At 34.7% G+C, this 25,339-nt stretch overlaps 5 protein-coding genes and 1 long non-coding RNA gene across 10 annotated transcripts; 3 read left to right on the top strand and 3 right to left on the bottom strand.

The window, feature by feature from the left end:
• On the top strand, positions 1–4,508 carry LOC116032704 (succinate dehydrogenase assembly factor 2, mitochondrial-like). 3 transcript variants are annotated; one of them, XM_031275400.1, is made up of 5 exons: positions 1–133; positions 223–330; positions 408–534; positions 3,957–4,025; positions 4,110–4,508. In XM_031275400.1, the coding sequence occupies exons 1-5, from the start codon at positions 36–38 to the stop codon at positions 4,254–4,256; spliced, it is 549 nt and encodes a 182-aa protein (XP_031131260.1). In that variant the 5' UTR covers positions 1–35; the 3' UTR covers positions 4,257–4,508. The 3 variants fall into 3 exon arrangements, with proteins under 3 accessions (XP_031131260.1, XP_031131261.1, XP_031131259.1); XM_031275401.1 differs by lacking the exons at positions 1–133; positions 223–330; positions 408–534 and adding exons at positions 1,588–1,720; positions 1,810–1,902; positions 1,995–2,121; XM_031275399.1 differs by lacking the exons at positions 1–133; positions 223–330; positions 408–534 and adding exons at positions 1,588–1,720; positions 1,810–1,917; positions 1,995–2,121.
• Positions 4,509–4,700: 192 nt separating this feature from the next.
• Positions 4,701–5,885, top strand: LOC116032703 (uncharacterized protein At4g14100-like). Its single transcript, XM_031275398.1, has 2 exons — positions 4,701–5,268; positions 5,533–5,885. The coding sequence occupies exons 1-2, from the start codon at positions 4,767–4,769 to the stop codon at positions 5,703–5,705; spliced, it is 675 nt and encodes a 224-aa protein (XP_031131258.1). The 5' UTR covers positions 4,701–4,766; the 3' UTR covers positions 5,706–5,885.
• A 2,421-nt stretch (positions 5,886–8,306) lies between these two features.
• LOC116031425 lies at positions 8,307–9,966 on the bottom strand. Its single transcript, XR_004100589.1, has 2 exons — positions 9,778–9,966; positions 8,307–8,595 (listed from the first exon to the last, which is right to left on the bottom strand). It is a non-coding gene; the product is annotated as an uncharacterized LOC116031425 (long non-coding RNA).
• Positions 9,967–11,304: 1,338 nt separating this feature from the next.
• On the top strand, positions 11,305–13,283 carry LOC116031960 (uncharacterized protein At4g14100-like). Its single transcript, XM_031274335.1, has 3 exons — positions 11,305–11,870; positions 12,173–12,347; positions 13,039–13,283. The coding sequence occupies exons 1-2, from the start codon at positions 11,369–11,371 to the stop codon at positions 12,343–12,345; spliced, it is 675 nt and encodes a 224-aa protein (XP_031130195.1). The 5' UTR covers positions 11,305–11,368; the 3' UTR covers positions 12,346–12,347; positions 13,039–13,283.
• A 750-nt stretch (positions 13,284–14,033) lies between these two features.
• LOC116032649 (putative late blight resistance protein homolog R1B-12) lies at positions 14,034–18,586 on the bottom strand. 3 transcript variants are annotated; one of them, XR_004100766.1, is made up of 4 exons: positions 15,880–18,586; positions 15,708–15,772; positions 14,649–14,754; positions 14,034–14,300 (listed from the first exon to the last, which is right to left on the bottom strand). XR_004100766.1 is itself a non-coding variant. In XM_031275318.1 (2 exons), exons 1-2 carry the CDS (start codon positions 18,493–18,495, stop codon positions 15,728–15,730), a joined length of 2,661 nt encoding a protein of 886 aa, XP_031131178.1. In that variant the 5' UTR covers positions 18,496–18,586; the 3' UTR covers positions 15,707–15,727. The 3 variants fall into 3 exon arrangements, 1 of the variants encoding a protein (XP_031131178.1); XR_004100765.1 differs by having other exon boundaries at positions 14,649–14,724; XM_031275318.1 differs by lacking the exons at positions 14,034–14,300; positions 14,649–14,754 and having other exon boundaries at positions 15,707–15,772.
• Positions 18,587–20,784: 2,198 nt separating this feature from the next.
• Positions 20,785–25,074, bottom strand: LOC116031378 (probable beta-1,4-xylosyltransferase IRX10L). The gene is made up of 5 exons (XM_031273564.1): positions 24,989–25,074; positions 24,583–24,701; positions 22,271–22,659; positions 21,943–22,184; positions 20,785–21,541 (listed from the first exon to the last, which is right to left on the bottom strand). The coding sequence occupies exons 2-5, from the start codon at positions 24,686–24,688 to the stop codon at positions 21,028–21,030; spliced, it is 1,251 nt and encodes a 416-aa protein (XP_031129424.1). The 5' UTR covers positions 24,689–24,701; positions 24,989–25,074; the 3' UTR covers positions 20,785–21,027.
• Between the last annotated feature and the right edge of the window lie 265 nt (positions 25,075–25,339).

The following is a 25,339-nucleotide window of genomic DNA, read 5'->3' as shown; positions in this document are numbered from 1 at the left end:
TCGTTGGCGGCGGGCGGCGGCGAACAGAGGAAAGAATGGCGAGTTTAAGAAGAGCCATTGCCTTCACCCTTCCTCTCATCCTTAACTCCGCAACCAAAACCTCCGTTTCCATCTCCTCTCCCATCCTCCACAGGTTCCAATCACTCTTTTCCTATAAAATTGTTCCTTTTTTCTCTTTTGGTGCTGAACTTGTTCTGATCAAATTTGCACTTCTATTTATAGGTCCTTTTTGAGTTCGTTTTCGCGTCTCTATTCTTCAAAAGAGTGTAATTTCCAATCGCTCGATATCGATCTCTCTAATGAAGAAACCAAAAGGCGTTTATTCAACAGGTCCCTTGCATTTCTTTTCATGAAAATTTTTCAGTAGTGACCCACGGATATTATAAAGTTTCTTGCTTTTTTTTTAGGCTTTTATATAGGAGCAAACAAAGAGGGTTCCTAGAGCTAGACCTTATTCTTGGCAAGTGGGTCGAGGATCATATAAATTCTCTGGATGAAAATGGGATTAAGGCTCTTGTTCATGTTCTTGATGTGGTAATTTTAATTTGTGCCTGTTTTTATGTATTGTTTCTTTTCCTTCAAATTATTGATTATTCACTTATACTAGGATTGCTAAATATGTTCTCTTTTTGTTTTATATTAAAGTTTTTATTTTCCTATAATCTCTAGAAAGTTAGACTGACTGGGTTTAGTACAATCAAGAGCAAAAGCTTTTTGGGAGCAACCCAAGCCAAGTTGGTCTTGGTAACCACAAGGTTTCAAGTTCGACTCACACTGTGAGCTACCTATTAGCCTTCTTGGTTTGAGCCGATAGGCTGGTTTGGTAATTTGCCGGTTAGGGTCACAAGGTGGGGTTTATCTTAGTGCAGACCTTTGGGTAGTGGCTTTGGTAGCTTTACTGCTTGAACCTCTGAGACTATTGTGCAACTTTGGNGTTAATAACAAGGTTAACATGGTAATTTTATTTATATTTTGTTTTTATCAAATTAATTATTAATTATATGTCCTAATTTATCTCTATCTTAGTATCTCTAATGTATTGATACTACAGGAACAGAATGCTAATTGATTGAGTTTGAATTCATTACTGTTAATGCTATTTGCTAATTATTTGCTAATTGCTTTGTGTTTGGATTCATTTGAAAATAACTAAAAATGCTTCTATTTGAATTCATTTGAAAAGTGATCAGAATTTCAATATGTCAAAGTTAACTAATTGCTCATTATTTGCTAACTGTTTTTTCTTTTTTTTCCTAAAGTATTATAATTTACTTTGTCTTTAGTATGCAATTGTGTAAATATATATAGAACATATAATTAATAATTAATTTGATAAAAAAATAAAATAGAAATGAAATTACCATGTTAACCTTGTTATTAACACCCAACAAACAGAATTCTTAACAGAGGACTAAAGTGGATAAAATCATTAAAATCGAGGACTAAATAGAGTACAAAAAGTCACTTAAGACTAAATTGAGTAAAATCACTATAGTCTAGGACTATATTTGGTATTAACTCTATTTTCCATTGTAAAACTTATAATAAAAGTTATAAAAGCAAAAAAATTCAGAGATCTCACTTATTTCGTTGGCGGCGGGCGGCGGCGAACAGAGGAAAGAATGGCGAGTTTAAGAAGAGCCATTGCCTTCACCCTTCCTCTCATCCTTAACTCCGCAACCAAAACCTCCGTTTCCATCTCCTCTCCCATCCTCCACAGGTTCCAATCACTCTTTTCCTATAAAATTGTTCCTTTTTTCTCTTTTGGTGCTGAACTTGTTCTGATCAAATTTGCACTTCTATTTATAGGTCCTTTTTGAGTTCGTTTTCGCGTCTCTATTCTTCAAAAGAGTGTAATTTCCAATCGCTCGATATCGATCTCTCTAATGAAGAAACCAAAAGGCGTTTATTCAACAGGTCCCTTGCATTTCTTTTCATGAAAATTTTTCAGTAGTGACCCACGGATATTATAAAGTTTCTTGCTTTTTTTTTAGGCTTTTATATAGGAGCAAACAAAGAGGGTTCCTAGAGCTAGACCTTATTCTTGGCAAGTGGGTCGAGGATCATATAAATTCTCTGGATGAAAATGGGATTAAGGCTCTTGTTCATGTTCTTGATGTGGTAATTTTAATTTGTGCCTGTTTTTATGTATTGTTTCTTTTCCTTCAAATTATTGATTATTCACTTATACTAGGATTGCTAAATATGTTCTCTTTTTGTTTTATATTAAAGTTTTTATTTTCCTATAATCTCTAGAAAGTTAGACTGACTGGGTTTAGTACAATCAAGAGCAAAAGCTTTTTGGGAGCAACCCAAGCCAAGTTGGTCTTGGTAACCACAAGGTTTCAAGTTCGACTCACACTGTGAGCTACCTATTAGCCTTCTTGGTTTGAGCCGATAGGCTGGTTTGGTAATTTGCCGGTTAGGGTCACAAGGTGGGGTTTATCTTAGTGCAGACCTTTGGGTAGTGGCTTTGGTAGCTTTACTGCTTGAACCTCTGAGACTATTGTGCAACTTTGGAAGTGTGCTGGGTGAAGTGACTTCTCATTATGTTGTGGCCTAGACACCATGTGTAGTTGTGTGTTGATTTTATTCTAGAAACAGCATCCCAAGGTTATTTATGAAAAACTGGTTTTGGTTTTAGGTTTGATATGATTCCATCTTGATTGGCTTTGGTATTGTGTCTGTTAAACGATTTTCAGAAAATAATCATTATGGTTTGGATGAAGCTCCTGCAGTGATTAAATACATCTGAGTTTATTATTGATGGATGTATCCTATTCTAATGAAGTGTATGAAAATGCAACACCATAATTAAGGACTCAGCTTTACTATTGGTAATGAGGTGTGTAGTTGTTGAAAGTGACTGGAAGTTGATCTAACATTCTCAAGTTCATTAAGGAAACGGATAGTGAGCTTCATCCGTCCTGAAACAGTGAAACCTGATGATCATTCTATAATTGTAATAGAATTTTTTCCTTTGGTGTTGCAAGATTTTACGTACCATCAGGAATGCCAATGATTTTGCAGACATTAGTGAACAAAGACGATAGTCATTACCCAGACCAAGGTTGGCTTTGGTTTGTTTTAATGTTATAGGAATTTCTTGCACTTCCAGGCTCCAGGAACTTTGTCAGTTAAAACGATAGTAAAGGAGAAATGAATTATATGTTGATTTTTGGAGAACTTGATACAGGCCTTCTTGAAATTTAATCTCTTGAGGAGAACAGTAGCAATTGCTACTTGGCATTTGTTTTTAAATGAATTCTCTGGAAGTTTGTTCAAGAACCTCTTGACAAATGATGGGTTGAGACTGGTTTTTGTCATCATTGTGGATCCAATAGATCAAATTCAATAATTTGGCATTTGTGTAATGAAGCACTTTAATCTGAGGTTTTGGGGATGGTCATAAATGGCATTGTAAACAATGATATGCTAGGTACTGCAAATATGTAGGATCCAGGCCTTGTTATGCTGAATGTAAATAGTTTTTGTAATATTTTTACATCCATGGAAAACATGTGAACCTTTTAGGTACTTCTAATTTTTGGGTGAGACTAGGCGAGGTAAATATTTTATTATTCTGCTTCTTGAATTTATTCTGCCAATATACCTGTACAAATTTTCCTTTATCTTGTGCATTGAAACTTGCAATTCCACGTAACAATAGCAGTCTTCAATTCTGTCATCAAGTATCAGCTGGAAATTAAAGGCAAATGGTCTTGTGATGGCTAAGCATTGGCACTTCCTCCTATCTTTGCTTTTCTCTTAGAATTCAGAAGCTCTAAAATTGAAAAGTGCCAAGGAGTACCAAAAAATTGTCTCCAAATTCCAAATTCCCATCCATCATCAGATTAGAATATTGCACTTTGAAGTGGCATTAGCAAATCTATTATTGCCCTTGCAAATTGTAGTTGCAGTTGTTTGTAGTTCATTTTATTTCGTTATGGTTGCAGGAGAATCCCGATCTTTGGAAGTGGTTGACATGTCAGGAGCAACCCCCAGATGCCATAACCAGTAATCCTGTGAGGAAACAGCAGACTTTCCAAATTTCTATTGCTTTCACCACGCTCATCTACTCTCTGACTCGAGATGATTTGTTGTTTTAGGTGTTCATTTCTGTCCGGGAAAAAGTCACGAACAATCTTGACAAACATGCTGCACCTCAGACTCGAGCAATCCCTGGGCAGCCATGGGTGAGAGGATGGGATGATATCAAGAAAGGCCAAGATGGCCCTATAGCTGGGAATCAGTAGTTTTTCTCATAAAGACTAAAAGAGTAGAAAAATAAATGTGAAATGAGTGCAAAGTCTTGGGCTCTTCAACAATAATTTTCTCATAAAGATTGCTGTATTTTACATTTGTACATGTCTGGCAATTCTTGCTTTTCAGCCGAGAATGGGATTTTCTTAATTTCTTGTACTTAGAGAATTTTGTTCATGTAAGACTAATGCCAAGGAAAATGGTATCTTTACAAAATAATCAAGGTGGTTTAAGTTAGCTAGCAATGAATCCTCCTTGCATTGTTGAAAAAAGTGTACATTTTAGTTTTTGCATCATCATTAATCCATTCAGTTCATATTATGTATAGCTATTAGGTGGTAATTTTTACACTTCCCTGGTTGGCTCAATCTTATTCCTAAAACCTTATCCTTATCTAAAGGACACATTGTACATTCACTGTTCCAGTGTTCCCCACTCCTCTCTTTAGGATTATTCTCCATTCCTCTCTAGTCTTTGCTAACATTATTTCTCAAAGAAACAAAATGCAATTTTTAAGGAAACCCAAAATTCCCAGTTTGAGTTTCTTCATCCTTCTTCTCTTTGCCTCTTCTCTACTGATCTTCTTCTTCCCCTTGATCGAATCCACGGATGTGGAGGATCCGGTTCCAACGCCATGGCCATTGCAATTCCACTCGATCGTCTTCATTAATACCTCAGAAGGGAAGCTACAAAAGGTGGATCTCTGGTATGACTGGCCTAATGGCAGGAACTTCAACATAATCCAGTTCCAGCTGGGGAAGCTGTACTATGACTTGGAATGGGATAATGGGACTTCCTTTGTCTATACTCTGGACCAGGACCAGGAGTGTGAGGTGTTGCTTTTCCCAGTGGGAATTCTCAGACCCAATTGGCTTGATGGGGCTAACTATCTTGGCCAGAAATACATGGATGGGTTTCTGTGTAATGTTTGGGAAAAAGTTGACTTCATTTGGTACTATGAGGATGTTGCCACCAAAAGACCTGTTTATTGGGCTTTCTACACGGGTAATTTTTTTTTTTATTTTATTGATGGGTAATCTTGATTTTTCATTCTGATTATATAACCATACTTTGGCAGAGAGTGACTCTCCAAAATAGTTATGAACAGTCCCAGTAGAGGCAGTATTGACTCTTTGTGTTTCAGTAGATACATTGTAACAGATGTAGTTATGAACAGATACTACATTGTAACAGAATTAGTAGTACTAAAAAAGACCATACTTTGATTTTGTAGGAGTTGTCACAGTTTCTAAGTGTTATGAATTGCAGGAATGATTACTCATGTTATGACATTTGAAGTGGGAAAAGTGCTTGAGGACCCTGCTTGGCAAGCCCCTGTTTACTGCTTCAAGGAGAACACTACACTTCAATATATGGCGGCTAGCCCTAATTCTGATGGCAGATTCTTGACAGGAGCTATGGATGCTCCTAAGTTTCTCTAGTTGTATTGCCCTTTTTTTTTTGTCTTGTATTAGTGAATTGTGAAAGTATTATTTCTAGTGTTTCTTTTGCTTTGCTTTGCTATTTCTTTCCCCTGATATTCTTCCTAAGACCTAATTTTCTAGTTGTGTTTTGACTTTATCTTAATGTTGACGTTGAGGTTGCTTTTGTTTTTTCTCGAAGTATCTATATTCAGCTTAGAATGGGATTTTCTTGTACTTAGATAATTTTGTTCATGTATTGTCAAAAAAAAAAAAAAAAAGAACATGTAAGATTAATGCGAAGGAAAATGTTATCTTACAAAATAATCAAATGGTTTAAGTTAGTAATGAATAACAATATTAATTTTTCCTAACTAAGTTCTTTCTAGAGTTTTCACTTCCTTTGCCGGTAAAGAGGTCCTCTCCTGAAAGATAAGTGTATCACAAAGGTTTGTCTTGAATCAGATTGCATGGGAGTTACAAGCCCATCCGTCGGCGAGGAGGGAATTGAACACCGGATTCTAAATAGGGACGGAATTGTTTGGTCTACAAGTAGGGGTGGGAATAGGTCAGGCCTCTTGTAGGGGCCTATGTCCGGGTCTAATTAAAGCCTTGTTAGGCCTAGCTCGTTTAGTAGAATTGTAGAAAATTGAGCCATTTTCAAAAGCCTATTTAACTAAACAGGTCAGGCCTATATATAACAGGCTCGGCCTTCAGGCCTACAGGCCTGGCCTATATATATATATATATATATATATTCTATTTTATACCTAATATATATTTTTATATTTACAATACAATCCCAAGTATATATAATTATCGAAATCTCATTCTAAATTATGATTCAACTATAAACATTATTGTTGCTAATCCTGTTGTATGTATACTTATTGTTTAATGAAATATCGCAACTTAATTATATGAGTTGATTGTTTATTATTTATGATATTATATAGGATAACAAATAATAATCTAATTGAACTTAGGTATTTTTTTAAAATTTTGTACATGTATACTTTAAAAGGCTTAAAAATTGATGCCTTAAATAGGCTCAAAGCCTATTTATGATCTATTTTGAAGCCTTTTTAAAAGCCTATATGTTAAATAGGCTTTTAAAAAGGTTTCAGGCCAGGCTAGGCCAACTGTAGGCTCAGTATAGGCCTAGGCCCAAACTCAGACTTTAGATTTGCATAGCAGGCCCAGGCCTAAATTTCTAAAGTTCGGCTCGACCTAGCCTATTTCCACCCCTATCTACAAGATCAGGAAAAGATACTAGGAGAAATGTTTTTTTTTTTCTGCGTAAAAAGCTTATGCATTAGGCTTTTTCTATTTTTTTAAAATAATGTTATTAAATACGGTAGGTGTACAGTCCACACCTACCATATGTAAAACAATAAATACGGAAATTTTAATTACTACAATTTTAACACTCCCAACCCTAAAGTAAACACCCATTTTCTCTCCTCTCTACCCCACTTCCTTCCCCAAACTACCGATTCTCCATATCACAAATCTGCAGTTTGTATTCAAAAAATTACTCATTTTTTTTCTTTAAAATTTTGTTCTCTTCAACATTCACTAGATGACAGAACTACACTAAATATTTGAACCCTTATAACTTTTTATCACTACCAAAAAATTAGATCTTCATGCTAACCAAACAAAATTTATTTTGGTGAACTTAGCTACATGAATATTTGATAATAATCCAGTCGACTTTATATATTTACCATATTATAACTCAATTATACTTTTTATTCATTAACAAATCATAAATATATTTATTAATTATATATAATTATTACTAATCATTAATATAATCATTACAATCATAAATAATTAGTTTAATCATTACCTAATGAATACTTTAAGATATCAAATCATAATTTTTTTTAATAATTATACACAATTATTTTTAAACATTACTATAATAAATAAATAAATATTTTAATCAACTATACACATGTGCATTTTGTTCCTTGTATTCTCTCGTATTTTGATTTTTTTTTTAAATAACAAAGAAAAAACTTAAGTTTTAGGCTTGTTTTACATAAAGAAAAAATTTGAACAAGCCTAAGCCTTAATATTTTTTTCCTGATTGAAATCTCACCTCGCTCCGTACCTATTTGAAAAACCATGTTAAATTCGCTCCGATGAATTAATGATTCGAAAAGGCCTGCCAAAGAAATCCTACGACAAGTCTGGGTTGTTATGCCATGGACCCAGGTCCACCTTGTAAGGTGGACCTGGGTCTACATTCACATACACTATACTCTACATTCATATACACTATAGTCTACATTCACAATTTGTAAACTCCACATTCACACATTACAGGATTATATGTTTAGTAACTATACTCTACATTCACATACACTATACTCTACATTCACAATTTGTAAACTCCACATTCACACATTCAAAACTCTATATTCACAGGTCCTATACTCCACATTCACAACTTGAGAACTCCACATTCACAAATTACAGGGCTACAAGTTGCTAGAACTTCTTAACTCTATTACAGATTCACACATGCATAACTCTACATTCACAATTTCTATACTCCATATTCACAATTTGTGTAACACCCCCAGTTTTATAGACTAAAATTATACCAAATTTTCCTTAATTTTTTTTTTCTTAATAATTCACTAACAATATTGCGGAAGCTTTACAAAACTAAACTGAATAGGGATGCTACTGCCACATCTAACCTATCATGGGCTAAATGCAAGGCTAATCCAAATTGAAATAATAAACCTCAATCCAAAAATAAATTCTTAGGGAAAACACTATCCCTTATAAAATACACTATTAAAATCCACCAAAAATGAAGCTAATAACTATTACATTAATTTTTTTGTTTCTTCAACTAACGCTCTCGTACAATCCAAGCTTCATTCGATTCCTGCTAGTTAATCAAAACAATTAACAATAACAACAAAGAGAAATGGGTTAGCAAAAACTTGCTAAGTAAGGTTTACTCCACTCTGTAAAATGAATTTTTTATTTTTTTAATAATAATATTTATGTTTTCCAAAATATGTAGCCAATAGGCCTTTTGTACTCACTCCAAAACTTAACATCGAATAATAATATTTTTTTTCAACCATAATATATAAGTTGTACCAAAATAATATCTTTTCTCATTTTCAAAATATGGAGAAATAACATACATTTCAAAACTGCAACCATAATAGAAACTGGACTAAAACCTATGTGCATACACCCATGGGATTCTAAGCCCACTAGGTAGTATATGATCCAAGTAGTCAGGTTTTCTACCTACTACCACTCAAACAGTTTGGAAACTGGACCATAACCTATGTGTACACTCCCAGGTGGATTCCAAGCCACTGGGTAGTAAATAGCCCAAGTAACACAGTAATCACTCTACTGTACTACCCCCACAAACATATGGTTCCTCCAAAAATACATGATTTCTCCCATATATATACTTTCTTAAAAAGATAATTTACTCTCAATAGATATTTCCTCCAATATATACAATTTCTCAAAATCAATATATACATATATATCCACACGTAATCATTTAAACTATTTTAAAAAAAAAACAAAATGAATGTCGTGAGATCAACATATACATATATTTTTATATCTAATATAATAATATTTTATTTTCTAGAAAACCATGCGTACATAACATTCATATGTATATAATAATTATCTAACTCTTTAGTTATATTCACATACACACATACATCATCATTTTCTTTATGTATACAAAATAAATACATATGTGCTACTACGTATATACATATAATTAAAGATATATACATACACGTACATACTATATAACCAAACATTTTATAGAGAATGAAAGAGATTTTATGTACAAACATATAATCAAATACATTATAATATAATAAACATTTCATTTCAAGTAATATATGAAATTTACAATTTTCATGAATAATTAAATCAAATATTTTCTCCACATAACTCTCACATATAATAATTTTTTTTTTATACTTCAAGGTAAATATTCATACTTCATCTAGGAAACATATCATATAAGAAAATACAAATTTCACAGAGTAGAAGTAGAGAAGTGAACATAAACACTTACATATCCTTAGAAATCCTCAAGAAATTCAAGTCTACTCTTGCTCTCTCAAACTTTCACACCTTAAACAATTGTTTCTCCTAATTCTTGTGGAAGAATTTTTTTTTTTTTTTATGGAAAAGGGATTCGGCCACCATGAAGAAGGAAGAAGAATATTTTTTCCATCAAGAGAGAGAGGAAGAAGGAAATGAGAAAAATTTTAGCCACAAGCAAGAGAGAAAGAAGGAGATCACCGTCTCCACATTAACAATTCTATCCATAATATATAGTTGTGATAAGATCAAATAGTATTTGTAACATATATAACTTCCAATCATATCCAATCAAAATAAATTTGATTTAATTAACATTATATATATTACATATATAATGTAACGTACATATATAATTAAAGTGATTAAATAATATATATATAAAACATTATATAATTAAAGTAGATCATGTATGTACATTAACTTATAATAATAATAATAATAATCATAATAATAATATTACTGTAATGATGATGATGAGAATAAGGTTTCAAATGGACTTTGATAAGTAAAGAATTGTGATGGCTGGAAGGTTAAGATCTTGGTGTTTAAAAGGAGAGGTATAGGGTTCAAATCTCAACATAAAGAATATGTTTTTTTTTATGCTCCATAAAGATTGATACTATTTTCCAATTAAATACTTATTTTTCTTAGCAAAAATCAGGGTATTACAATTTGAAATCCCAACATTCACACATTTCTGAGCAACTCTACATTCACACAATCATAAATCTACATTCACGATTTCTATACTCTACATTCACACATTTTTGGACAACTCTATATTCAGCAATATGTTTACTAATTAAAAAAAAAAAAAAAGAGACAAAAACGACGTAGTTTTGGACCCAGGTCCTGGGTCCACAGCATAATTTGCCGACAAGTCTTATGTAGGCCACATTTTTAATTGTTGCTCTAAACTTATGGTAGCTTCGAAACTGTAATTTGTGATCATGTTAGAAGATCAAGAAACCAGGTTGAATTATTGTGAACTACAAAATATTTCTTTATAGTTATATTATAAATAAAAAAGTTAAAAATAATTAATAATAACAATAACAACAATAATTTTTAAAAGTTAAGTAACACTTATGAGACCATCTCACGGGTCTCAATCTGTAAGACGGGTTAGATTTTTTATTAACGAGTTAATTTTTTTTAATGAGTCAGATCTTTAATATCATTAATCAAAGATCTGATCTGTCTCATGAACTGAGACCCGTGAGACGGTCTAATACAAGTTTTTACCAATAACATAATAGTTATTTTTTACAAATCATTTTACATGTAATTAGCTAAGAATAAATAGTTAATTTATCAAATATTTTTTTATAGCCGGTTAATGATCATCTAGTCAAACAGCTAAACTCATAAATTATCATTGTTAATTAATTGTTAAACATCCCTAAAATTATGTTTGTTCTAAAAGTAAGAGACTATCCTAATTAATTAACCTACACACTATAACCTTATCCGTATCTAAAGTACCTTGTACATACACTGTTCCTCACTCCCCTCTTCAATCTTTGCTAACATTATCTCTATTTCTCAAAAGAAAAAAAATGCAATTTTTAGGGAAACCCAACAAAATTCCCAGTTTCCTCATCCTTCTCTTTGCCTCTTCTCTACTCTTCCCCTTGATCGAATCAAGATCAGAACCCACCACCGATGCGGAGGAGCCGGTTCCGGCCCCATGGCCATTGCAATTCCACTCAATCCTCTTCATTAATACCTCCAAAGGGGCCCTGCAAAAGGTGGACCTCTGGTATGACTGGCCAAATGGCAGGAACTTCAACATAATCCAGTACCAGTTGGGGAAGCTGCTCTATGATTTGGAATGGGATAATGGGACTTCCTTCGTTTATACTCTGGATCAGAACCGGGAGTGCAAGGTCCTACATTTCTCAGTGGGAATTCTCAGACCCAATTGGCTTGATGGGGCTAACTATCTTGGCCAGAAATACATGGATGGGTTTCTGTGTAATGTCTGGGAAAAAGTTGATTTCATTTGGTACTATGAGGATGTTGCCACCAAAAGACCTGTTTATTGGGCTTTCTTCTCTGGTAATTTGGATATCCCATTTTATTGTATTGAGAGGGAAATCTTTAATTTTGCTCATTTGATTAATGATGTTTCCCCATTGTGCCATATTTTTTTGAATTCTTGTCCTCAATAGGCTAAATCCCATTAGGTGAGAGAACTAAAGCTAGTGGATAGTGCCCAGAAGGAGTCACCCTATAAGAGGGTTGTGATGACACCTGGGAACCAATTGAGTTACCCGTGTTGACTATATCTTTTTAAATTCTGATTATACAACTATACTTGATTTTGAAGTTGCCACACTTCTAAGTGTTATGAATTGCAGGAATGGTTGCTCATGTGATGACATTTGAAGTGGGAAAAGTGCTTGAGGACCCTGGTTGGCAGGCCCCTGTCTACTGCTTCAAGGAAAACTCTACACTTCAATATTTGGCTAGCCCCATTTCTGGTGCCAGATTCTTGACAGGAGGAGCTTTGGATGCCCCTAACTTGCTCTAGTTGTATTACCCTTGTTTTTCCTTTCTCCATTTTCTGTATTAGTGACTTGTGAAAATAAAATGAAATCCAATGAGTATTATTTCTAGTGTTTCTTTTGCTATGCCATATCTTTGAACTGATTTTTAGTTGAGCTTAGGCTTTATCTTTGTGCACATTCATGTTGAAGTTTCTTTTGTTTTCTCAAAGTATATATGTTTAGCTTCTTATGTATGCCTTACTTGCACGCATAAACAATAGTTGGGGTGTTGATTATACTATGAGGGTGTTTGGTAAATAGTTGTTAACTAATTGGATAAGTGAGTTTGACTAGTTGATAGCATTAGTTGATTGTAAAAAAGTGTTTGGTAAATTAGCTGTTAGCTGATTACATGTAAAACGACTTTCTCAAAAAGCTGATTGAAAAAGATGCTTTGAGCAGCTTTTTGAATTTTAGAGCAATAAGTTGTTACAAATAGCTAATTAATCAAACACTCATATTGATTGTTTAACCAAGTCAAATAGCTAATAGTAGTCAAATAAGTTAAAATTAGCCGATAAGCTAACTATGTTACCATATATATTGCAAAGCATGTTGCCTTGTGTGCCATGTTAATGGCAATGCTGCTTTTCTGCTATTTTGAATGTTCTTAGATGCTACTCATGTTTCCAGTTTGTAAACGAGCTATACTATTACTAACTCCTATTGGTCACCAGGTCAATACTTGATGTGGAAGGGCTCAAGAAGTTTAATGATCACCAGATTCCATATCCTGGGATGAAGAATTAATTGGGGCAAACCTTCAGGCATACAAAATTACAGTATTTTGATTTTGCATGCATGCATGCATTTAGTATTTCAGTTGCAGTAATGAGAAGTATCTAATGTCTAATCTCAAAAAGAACAAGTTGCATCTATTTATATATTAGCTCTCTGCAATATCAATCATCTTCAACATTTATTTACATTTTGTAAAAAGGAAAAGGAAAGATTCAACAACTTCACATTCATTGCTGCAAAATTACTAAATACAATAGCATATTGATCACTAATCTCCTTATTTATCAAAACAACAATGTAATTGTAGCATAACAAAAGAAGGGTCTTATACAAAATACAACTACTAAACTACTTAATCAGTTTCCAATGGTTCATTCACATTTCCATGAAACCTAGAGGTCAACTGGTACTAGCTCTAGTAAAATGTTTCTTAATCAAAACATCAATTGGTTTTTTTCCGTCCAAGAGTTTTAACCATGGTTGCAATAGGCGCTAGGCGCTAGTCGGGCGGTAGACTAGCGCCTAGGCGGTACCTAGGCGGTTCTAGGCGGCGACCTATAAAATCAAAAAATTAATTCATGTGTGTGGTGTATGCCATATATTATATTATATATATTATATATATAACTCTTACTTCTCTTACTTATATAAATAAATAAATTTAAATATATACAAATATAATAATAAAATTAACAAGGCCGACTTGCTCGAGTTAACTCGGCTAACTCTACTGAGTTGACCGAGTTAACTCGGTCAAATTCGGCCTAGTCGGCGGACAACTCGGCTCAGTCGGCCGAGTTAGGCGCTATGCGGCCTCCTAGGCGGCCAACCATCTAGGCGGACGCCTAGGGAGCAATTCGCCTCGGTCTAGGAGCGCCTAGACGGGTGCCTAGGCGGCCTAGGCGGGGATTTTTGCAACAGTGATTTTAACTGCAGTAGTTTTCTTTCAAATGAAAGGAATCTTGGTTGCTTTAACTGGCTCCTTCACCACCATACTGTCAACTACAAGAATTTTGACATATTGTTCATTTAATCAAAGTCCATTTCTGGCTAAGTGTTGACTGCAATCACTTCTGCTTCTATCATTGATTCATGACTCTTATATCACTGGTTCAGTAACAGCTGCTCTCACTAGTTCACTCACAACTTCAGGCACTTGAAGAGTTTTCTTTGTTCTAATCCTCTTCTTTGGATTGAGCTACATTGAAAAATAAATTGTAGTTACCAATAGTAATAAACAATTAAATACATTTAGGAATTTATTGAGAACTTACCAATCACTGTTCATTCACACAAATCAAGCAGATATGCTTTTCTCAATACACATGGGGACCATTCCTCACCAAATAGCTTCACTTTGAACATAAATCAAATACAAAATGACAAACTCACATACTACTTTATGCTTCAAAATAGACAAACACATTGGTCCCCATTGACAGTTAAAAACATAACCCTTACTCCATATATAAGCTCACACAAACCAACATACATAGATGCCCATTACCAATCACACTACTATTCGTAAACATACAACAATGCTTACCATATTTCGGAGTGCCTTTGCCCCTTTTCCGTCGGCTTGAATCCATGCTCAACTGCTCCAACTTCTCAATGCTTGACTTCAATTGATTAGGGAAGAAATTTGTTTCCTTAGAGTTTTCACAGGTTTGGGATAAATTATTGGGACAATTCGTAAAGGAGAGATTTCGCAGGAGGTGTAAAAGATGAATTTTGAAGGTGGAGTAAAGAGAGGGCAAAATTGAAATTACTGAATTGTCTCTCTATCTAACACCAATTTGACGGATTAACAAATGTATGACTATATTGAGCAAAAAACACAAAAGTCTGGCACTACATTAGGTCACCAAAGTGGTTTAGGACGAAATTGAGAAAAACCACTATAGTAAATGACTATTTTAAGTATTAACTCTTCTTTTATTATTTGAAATGAAAATATTTTACCACTTTACTCTAAGTTGATTAAATGTACTTATGCAAATAGATGTATTGAACTAATTTTACATTAGTTTTTTTTTCGTTATATATTGATTTTATGTTTGAATTATATAAAAACATACCTTAATATGTTAAGAGTCTTTTTTTTTTTTTTTCCTATACACCCTAAGGCTCATAAAATGATAAGATTAGCCGTGTAACCTAACCAAAACATGTTGGACCTAGCTACCTTCAATGTGGATTGTTATACCTTGTGATTAATTACCCTTGACCTCACTTTCTAACTGTGTATTTTTATTTTTTTTATTTTATATGCCTTGGATAGTCGACTTATAAAATGATAAGACTGACTCGAAACCAACCAAAAACATGTTCGGCCTAACTTCATTCTGGATTGTTGTACTTTGTGATTATTAACTTCGTGTGACCTCATTTCCTAACACCCACCAAGGAGCATATCTAATTCCACCTATTATAATTTGACACTTGACAAAAATATCTTATCATTTGAACACTCATTTGCAGGAAAAGAGACAATTACTTGTTTATGATGACTGAAATTAACATGATTCTGTAAAATATATGGTGATCAAACAGAGAATGTGTAACTGTATATATATATATAGTAAACTGTAAACATATGTACCCTTTTTTGCTTTTATTCAACTATGACTCAAGTTCATCTTCTTCGCTGTCAGAGTTGGAGTGAAGCTGTCATGAGTCATTGAAAACAAATTATATATTATGATATGATGAAACTCTATAATGAGAGTGAAATAAAAAAGGCAATAGCAAAAGGGTCAAGGAGAGAGATGGACCTCTTTTATGCTTTTGTCAATGACAACCATATTATCATTTCCTTGCCCATGTTGCTCTTTTTGAATTTCCTTGGCAGAATCCACCGCAGAAGGAAGACATTCATACAATTCGATTGACTTCAAGTTTGGAATTTCTGCAAACTCAGTTGGGATCTTTTCCAATTCTTTGCAGCAAGCAAGGACTAGACGCTCAAGCTTCGGAAAATGACAAGCACTTGCTTCCCAACGCTCAAAATTCCTCGTTTTAATTTCCAAATAAATTAACTGGTCGAAATTCTCCTCCTCCAATAGTTCCCACTCCTCACCAATGCACCAACAACGGCTTAGCCTTAGCACCTCAAGTTTAGACAACTTGCTAAGAATATTAATTGCCTTCCACTCAAATGTCAAGTACGTAAACCTCAACCTCGTAAGGTTTTTCAAGTAAACAAGGTGGTTAATATTTGGAATCACCAACCCCCCAAATAATGTACCAAGAAGATGCAGACTTTGGAGCTGGTGTGAATAGGCAACGTTATTAATGCAATCACTCCAACCATCTTCACATAGAATCTCTACCTTCTTCAGGTATGGAACTTTTGTAAATAACTCTTTTGTGCATTGATCAGGAATCAATCCACAAATGCTCTTCAAGTTTTGATGAAAAGATATGGGAAAATCCCTCAGTCCTATGTAACTACCCAAATGTTGTAGTTGTGGGAACTCTAAAAAGCTCATTTTATCAATACTATAAGCTGAAAGTGTTTGAAAATTCCAACTACGAAATGGATCTAAAATGGTAAAAGCTCGCTTCCTTGACAATAGGCATCTCAAATGGACAAGATATCCAATCTCATAGTAAGTATGATTATAGAGTACTCTTAACAGGGGGCTAATTTTTGAATTTGAAGATGTATACTGTCCGGAAAAAACGAAGATGGATCGACAGTTTATTAAAGAAGAATATAATGTTTGTTCGTTAAACCTTTCTGCAGATTGGATGCTTACCCATCGGAAATCTTTCGGAGGGAAATTAGACCCATTTTTGTAGACAACATGTAGAAGGTTCTCCTTTTTAGCTTCCCTCACACAAAAAGAATGCAATAAATCATGCATTCTAAATTTCTTTATTTTTCTTCCACAACTACTTGGCTGACTTACAAGAATTAGGTTCCTATCCTTGAGTTCTTGAACGTGCCTTCTAGCCACCGCATCAAAGCTCATATCCTTGGCTCCCTTTACAAGTCCTTCGGCAACCCATAACTTTACGATTTCTCTAACATGGATCTCTTTATCTTCCGGAAATATGCTCAAATATAAAAAACAAGCCTTCAAACTGTGAGACAAGTGATTGTAACTAGATGAGAGTATCCTTGAGCATTCTTCATCAATTGTTGTTGTTGTTGTAGATGAATTTAAAGCTTCTGCAACATTCATCCACTCATCTAGAGTATCAAGTTTGGAAAATAAACCTGCAGCAATAATAATTGCCAAAGGCAATCCTTTGCATTTCTCAACAATCTGTCTCCCAATCATATCGAATTCAGAACCCAGAGATTTGCCTATCTTTTCATGAAATAGATTCCAACTCTCACCTTCTTCTAACAATTGCATTTGATGCGAAAAGTCATCTTTAGAGCCTATAATAGTAGCCACCTCTGAAGAGCGAGTAGTCAACAAAACTCGACTGCCATTTCCATTATTTGGAAAGCAAGCTTTAACGGAATCCCAGGCCTCGACACTCCAAATGTCATCCATCACAACAAAGTACCTTTGCCTCATCATATTTTGGTACAGTTTTTCTGCTAGCTGATCCTCTTGAGTGTCACTATCTACACAACCCCTCATTGATATAAGAAGATCTGTGAGTATTTGTAGCTTATCATGATTTTGTGATGCAACAACCCATGCTCGCTTGTCAAAGTGGGAGGCAATTGATGAATCTTCATAAAGTCGTCTAGCTAATGTTGTCTTGCCAATCCCTCCCATACCTTTAATGGAGACAATTTCTCGTTGCCTTGATGAATGCTCAATTAGCATCGCCTTTACAATTTGGAACTCATTGTTTTTCCCCACCATTCTGCTGCCCTGCAGGGGTTGGTAATGGGAGGAATCCCCCACCACCATCATGGCATCAATTCCTCCATCACTACAACATGTGGTAGAAGCTGCAGCTGTGACATACTCCATCTTCACTTCGGACAACTCTTTCTGGATGGCATCAATGTCTCTTATTGCTCTTTCCAAAATACAACCAAGTTTGAAAGAAGGCCAAGTTTCTCCTTGTGGTTTTTCCACAAAAAGATCTTCTTCTGCATCAATAGTCCTCTGTGGTGTTTCCACTGTAAGTAACTCTTCCTCTTCCTCATAAAGATGTGCGATTTGGAATTCGATTTCATCTTCCACTCGGAAAGCCACATCTCTGAGCTTAGTTTCCAAGTCTTTAATAGCTTGGATAGCATCCATCCTGTTCTCATCCAACAGCTCTATCAGATCACCGAGCTTCTGGTGGAGATTTTGGATAAACTTTTCATTGCCAGGGATGAGTTGCTTTTGCCGTACGATTGGGCGAGACGGAGGTTGCAACAACTCAAGCTCAATCGTCCTCACAAGAGAATTTACAGCAACACAAGACATTCTTCAATTCGATTCTCACTTTGTATAGTAATGTAATGTTTGGGTGAAGAATTGAAGCTTAATCAGCAGAAGCGATAATATCAACTAGCAATTATATTGCTGTGTAGCTCTTTGGATTGGAAGACAACGGAAGACTTTCTTGATAGACTTAATTAGCTGCCAACCACTACCTACTTGGCCACGTCATCTCTAGTTGTCACCAACACTACTTCATAACATAAATGTCATCTTGTGTGATCCTAATCCATAAACTACCATAATGAGCAGTAGTACTCAAAAAAAAAAAAAAAATAGACCCTATTGTCAAATTTATAATATTGTAATTATCAAATCAATAAATTAACTAACTCGGCAACATTGCTGAAATTCACCAATATATAGTAATTATTTGATCAGTAGTTTGAAGGGTAGTTGGTTGGAGATTAGAAGGACATGAGGGTAGGTAGTGTGAGTATTGGTCAATTTTCGGTTAATAACTAGACCTTCATAATTAATTGAAAATCGACTGACCAATCACAATAATTGATATAATCAAAATAGACGATTTTTTATAGGTTTCAGTTTGTTAAATGTAATCTTTTTTTTTTTTTGGTAAAATAGCTAAATTTATTTTATTTATTTGATAATTGATATAATGCTAAAGAACTAAATTATTAAAGCAAACCAACAATATATTAGTATTTATAATCCATTAAAATTCATGTCCTCATACAATAGTAGTTTAGTGAGTTATAAATGGACTATATTTATACATTATATCATTAATAATGCAATGCAATCTAATAGGTCATTAAAATTAATGTGATGGGTAGTGAACTTGCAAAATGTAAATGGGATGATGTTAGATTTTTTTTTTCAGTGAATTAATCTTTAATTTTTCAGTCAACTTTCATTTTTTTCTCTTGAAAAATCGATAATCAATCGGAAAAAATGAAATGACCAATTTTTCTTTTTTTACCTAAATATCATAAATTGAGCCGAAAACTGAAATAGTCTAGCAATCAGTTTACAATCATATTTTTTTATCAGTCCGATTTTTTTCTCACCCCTACATGAGGGGTACTTGGGATGCTTTCAACAATATAGTACGGAGTAATTAATTTGGCAATCATTATTGCATGGACCATGGTCCACACAGCTGTGTGGACCATAAATAAAAAGTACATTTTATATTAAAAGTACATTATTTTTGTACATGAAGTACATTATTTTAGAGTACATTATTTAAGTACTGAAAATACATTATTTTATATATACTATAAGATAATGTACCTTCAATACAAAAATAATGTACTTTTAATATAATAAAAATGTACCTTATATTAATGGTCCACACGGCTATGTGGACCATGGTCCATTGTCCACACAATAATTTGCCTTAATCTGGTAGGTGAATTGCTTCATATGAAAAGAAGCGTGTTCCTGCTCGTGGATCTAAATACTATCTTCGCTAAATAGGCTTTAACCCATGGGCTTTTCTCTGTCAACACTTCCCTCGGCTTCTATAAATCCTGGCCCATTTAGCTATGGGTTGGCCTTGTTGGGCCTGCCTAGTACCTGCGCAAGGCCATTAGTAAGAGTTTTTTTTTGCATGATTTTTTCATGCCACCTAGAAAGGAGAGGAAGAGAGAAAATGAGGGGGGAAAATAAAAAAGAACAAAAGTTATCGTGTCCATCTATTTAACACCAATTTGACGGATAACTATATTAAGCAAGAACACAAAAGTCTAGGACTAGGTCACCAAAGTCATTTAGGATGAAATTAAAAAAAAAAAAAAATCACTATAGTAAATGGCTATTTTGAATATTAACTTATTTTTAATATATTAAAAATATGTTATTCGTATACTGAATGTATATTATACAAAATAACGTACTTTCAATACTTAAATAATATACTTCTGTTGAATACAACATACATTTTAATATACTAAAGTATATTATTAATATACAGAATATACATTATTTGATAATATGGTCCACACAATAAAGATTGGGGCCAAGGTCAGGTTGTAATGCAGCCAAATCACACTAAAAGATTAAATCCAATCAATTAACCAGTCTAACTTATCTTATAAACTCATATGTTTTCCTTATTTTTCAATGCAAAACTCTTTAAAACAGTTTTCAATTATTGCTTTTTCAGTTGTCTACTATGCAAATTTTAATTCATTAAATAGGTAACTGATCAATTGGACTGTGACACTTGGTCACCAATCTGTTGTGGGCTGCAAAAAGATGTTGCAGACCATGGTGATTATGAATGTAATTTGTGGCATGAATAAATGATTAAGTCACTGTACTAACAAATCTTCTTTAAACAGAAACCTGGTGGCTCAGTAACAGTTTCCAGCTAAAATTATACCCTCCACTACTGCAACAAACCTTACAGCCTCAAATATGATTACATTTTTTCACTGTGGAGATTTGATATTCCACAATTACACTTAAAATAACAATGAACAACTCTAATGCAGCATGCAAGGTTCAAGGGCAATACTAAGAAGATTCAATTGTGTACAAAAGTTCCCTCTACCATGGTTTCAGGTCACCCACCGGACCAGCGGTCCAGTTCAAGACCTTTTCACCGGGTTCCAAGTAAACGCTCCGGTCATGTGGCAACTTCCGAGCAAGCCCGTTCAAAATTTGATGGAATGCATCCCCGGGTTGAGCGGGCTGTGGGAACAACATTGCCTGTTTCATTGAAGGGTTTGCAAGCAATCTTTGCTTCCTCAAGATTTCCTCGGGTCGAATAGAAGTGAGAATTGTGTCCAATTTTGGTACATCCTCCTCCGCGACAAATACCCCAATGTCTTCCCACGGGATTGCATCAGCAAAAGGTAAGACGATGTCGTCGGCTATAATAACAGGGATGCAACCGAATATCACTGCTTCAACCAATCTCGGACTCCACGGAGCCCACCCGAGTGGGCACAAGCAGAAGATAGCCCGCTGCATATCCTCATAGTAAGTTGTTGGATGCTCGGTAGAAATGTCGAAGAGAGGATTGTCCTTAAAATTCTCCCACACTGCAGCTCGGGCACCTCTGGATAGGGAGAGCATGTCAGATAACTAGCCTTAAATGGGTTTTCGAGGCAATTAGGTTAAACTACAACTTTTTTTGTAGCTATCTTTTTTTTTTTTGAGTACTACTGACTCTGTTACATTGTAGTATCTGTTCATAGCTACTTTATTAACCTACTGAAACACAAAAGTCAACAGTTGCCTCCACAAAGGCTCGAACCCACTCCCTTCCATGTGGGAGTGTAAACCGAGTGTAGCTATCTAACTTTAATGTTATTATTTAAATTCATTTTGTAGTAGAACGTATCAGCTCTACATGCTATTACTGATAATTATATGGCATTTGTCTAATGAACACCACAATGGCAATTCGATAATCAAATGAAATTGAATAATAGTTCAAAGTGCAAGCAAGAAATATACCTCGCATAGTAGCCACCTTCGGGGTCATTGCCAACATCATAAAACAAACCTCGGAAGTAAACAAAGATGGATCGTGGGGTCTCCGGAGGGATCAAGTGGGATTGCATTTTCTGTGGCGGGGCATAAGGAGGAATAGTAATCGAACCTTCCTTCAAGCAAACGTGATTTCGTTGCCCAAAAGTTTGCACCAAAGTTGCTCGCTGGAGTAGCCTAAGAATCCCTCTTTCAATTGCTTTTTCCTCCTGCAACCAGCACAAATAAAACGAGGCAACCATAAATAATCTAGGAATGGCATTTTCTTTAGAGGGAGATTACCGAGATTTCTTACTTGATAATGAAAGCAAGCCCCAAAATCATGTGGCACAATAAAGAAGTGATCAGCCCCTTCCGTCCTATTCCAATATGGCCAGTTAGAAGCAATAAGCTGTATAGCGCTCCTCATCATGCGGGGCGACTTAAAGGGTAAAGGAAGGCCATTTGGCGTGAGGTCACAAGTGGTGTACACTGGAGTGTAAAACCAATCAGCTTCCTCGGGATTAAGGGTACGAACGGGGCTGGATAAAAGGAACCTATGCATAAAAATCTCAGCAGCAAACATGTGGTTAAGACATCGTTGATCCTTCTGGAGAATTTTCTTGTTATATTTGCTTGGAAGCTCATATACAAAAACTTTTAGCCTTCCAACTGGATCATCTTCCAACACATCACCAGCACTACCTGAATTTTGAATAAGACCAAAACTAAAAAGTTTACTTTTCAGAGCAACGCTAACTTTAAAACTAAACTCCTGTCTGGTACGGAGAAATCAAGTCGAAATGGAATCACACTTGCTTCCCCATGCTCGGTATTTTCATTTCAATGATGTCATGATTCCTTAAAAATCACCATTCCGTTTCATGTTGTTTTTCCCTTCCCTACTCGTAACTATGGAATGAATAGATGAAGGAAGATCGAACATATCAATTCCTTCTCAAAGTTTATTCCATTCCATTCCATTCCCATCATCCCATGTCCATGATTTCAGCCTTTCAGGCTACCAATCTGAGTTAAAAGAAGTTCGATGGAAACAAGTGGCACATGCTTCCAACATTTAATCAACTATAATTAAGTATGCAGTGCATCTCAATAAATTTTCTTATTGCCAAACCAATTATTTATGTTTGTTTTCAAATTAATAAGAAGAATGTTGCCATGTAATCTACACATTTAATATAGACACCTTTTTGTACCTCACATATATTTACTCATTTTAGTAATATATGGATCCTGATTTAAGTCTTCAACATTACCTCAAACGGTAGTTAATTTTACAAAGGGAAAATTATAATTTATGCCGCTCACAAATATGCCAATTATCAATGTCACCTCTAAATTATTAGTGGTGTAAATGTTGCCCCTCAATTTTCAAAGCGTGACATATATTGCCCTTTCCCCTAATTGGAAGAAGGAGAAACATTGTTGTCAGCGGAAGGAAAACAAACGAAGAAAGAAAAATGGAGAAAAGAAATGTGGTATTCAAACAGGAAAAACGGCGGGTAACCACATTTACACCACTAATAATTCAAAGGAGGGGCAATGTATGTCACGTTTTGAAAATTGGGGGGCAAAATTTACACTACTAATAATTTAGGAGTGACATTGATAATTGACATATTTGTGAGGGGCGGCATAAATTACAATTTTCCCTTTTACAAATTTCTCAACCCCCAATCTAATATATCCAACAACAATACAAATATGGGATTTCTCCTATAAGTCCAAGCCAAACAACCTCAACAAGAAGCAAGATATGACCACGGCCCAAATATCTAAGCTTTAATCTGAATGCATTTACACAATGTTCGTTATTTTGGGTCTTGCTAGGGGGTTTTGAGACTGCAACATAGAAGGAAACGAAGAGAAAACCTAGAGTGGGGGGCAACTCCAGGCAAGTTGGTCAGATTGTTGACTTGGTAACCACAAGATTACAAGTTCGACTTCCAACGGGAGCGGCCTATTGTCCTTCTTAGTTTGAGCCAGTCAACTATTGGTTTACCTCCTTGTGGTACTTTGCCGGCTAGGTCACAATGTCGGATTTACCCAATACACACTCTAGAGCAAACCAAGCAAGTGGGAAATGCCATTCAGCTAGAAAGAATGGCCATTTCCAATTCTCTGATATGTTCAGACAACTAATAAAAGTCCCTCCCTTCTGTGCACTCAAAAGATTTACAGATATTGCTCAATGGAACTGTATACTGGAAGAAAAATTGTATACAATTTATAGGATGAAACCATTTTCTTCTTTACCATTAGAAAGTAAAGTACCAATAATCCTACAGCCTCTAACTAAGCTCACTATAACATAAATAGCTGCAAGTTTGACCTGAATCACACAAAGTTCCAATGCAATAATCCCTCAAAAAGAAAAAGGCAAATGAAGTATAAAGAATAAATAAATGTAATCCAAAATGGCTACTCTGTTATAAGTACCTAAATCCCAGTAAAACCCTAACTTGCTCTCCAGAAGCTAAACATTTCCATACAAGATTCACTTATGCGCAAAGCCAAATCAAACCACAAAATTGCAGCTCAAGCAATCAAGAAATGCAAGATAATAGGGACAATAATAGAAGGAAGACATGAAAATTGAAGTTTTACCTTCTATTCTCTCAGTGTGATGACTCCTATGAAACTTGAAAGCTCCAATTCCCAGTACAGAAGCAAGATAAAGAAGTAAAACAAAACCCAATCTGCAATTCCTCATTCTCAATCCAAATCTGAAGGAAGGTAAATCAGATGAACTCCCAAAATAAATAAATAAATAAAAGATTGAGGGAGAAAGAGAGAGATCAAAGAAGCTTAAAGGATAATCTATGAGGAACAAATTGCATTAAAGATTAGGGGAACGAAGACACGGTTGGAATGCCAATATAAACGTAGTTGTCTCAAAGATTTATCTAGAAAACTAGGATTTTCCCAAGACAGCTCAAAAAATGTTTAGAAATCTTGGAAAATGCCTTGTTTTGGTGGGGGGAACTGGGAATAAATGGAGAAATGAGTGTACTTTGACAAAGTGGTTCAAGAAACAGAGAGGAACGTTGGTTTTGTCTGGTTTGCTCGTCAACTCGTCAATTTCTGGATTTTCTGAAGCAGTTGTTTTAGACAGAGATGGAGTATTTCTTTAAGGAAATGATAAAAATGTCCTACAGTAAACATTTCATTACATATAATGAAAAAAAAATGAATACAAATCATCATCAGTTTTTTTTTTTTTTTTGAAATAATAATTAGACTATACATTATTATTTTTAGTTACAATGAGAGGGGTACTATAACTGAGACATGTAAAGGACAAATCGCTCATGAGGAATACCAATTAGATCTTCATCGAGAATCTTGACAACTTTTGACGCTG

The sequence above is a fragment of the Ipomoea triloba genome, chromosome 10 (genome assembly GCF_003576645.1).
Source record: "Ipomoea triloba cultivar NCNSP0323 chromosome 10, ASM357664v1".
In the NCBI taxonomy this organism is placed as follows: Eukaryota; Viridiplantae; Streptophyta; class Magnoliopsida; order Solanales; family Convolvulaceae; genus Ipomoea; species Ipomoea triloba.
Note: the sequence above shows the minus strand (reverse complement) of the source record. Positions and strands in the feature narration are given on the sequence as shown.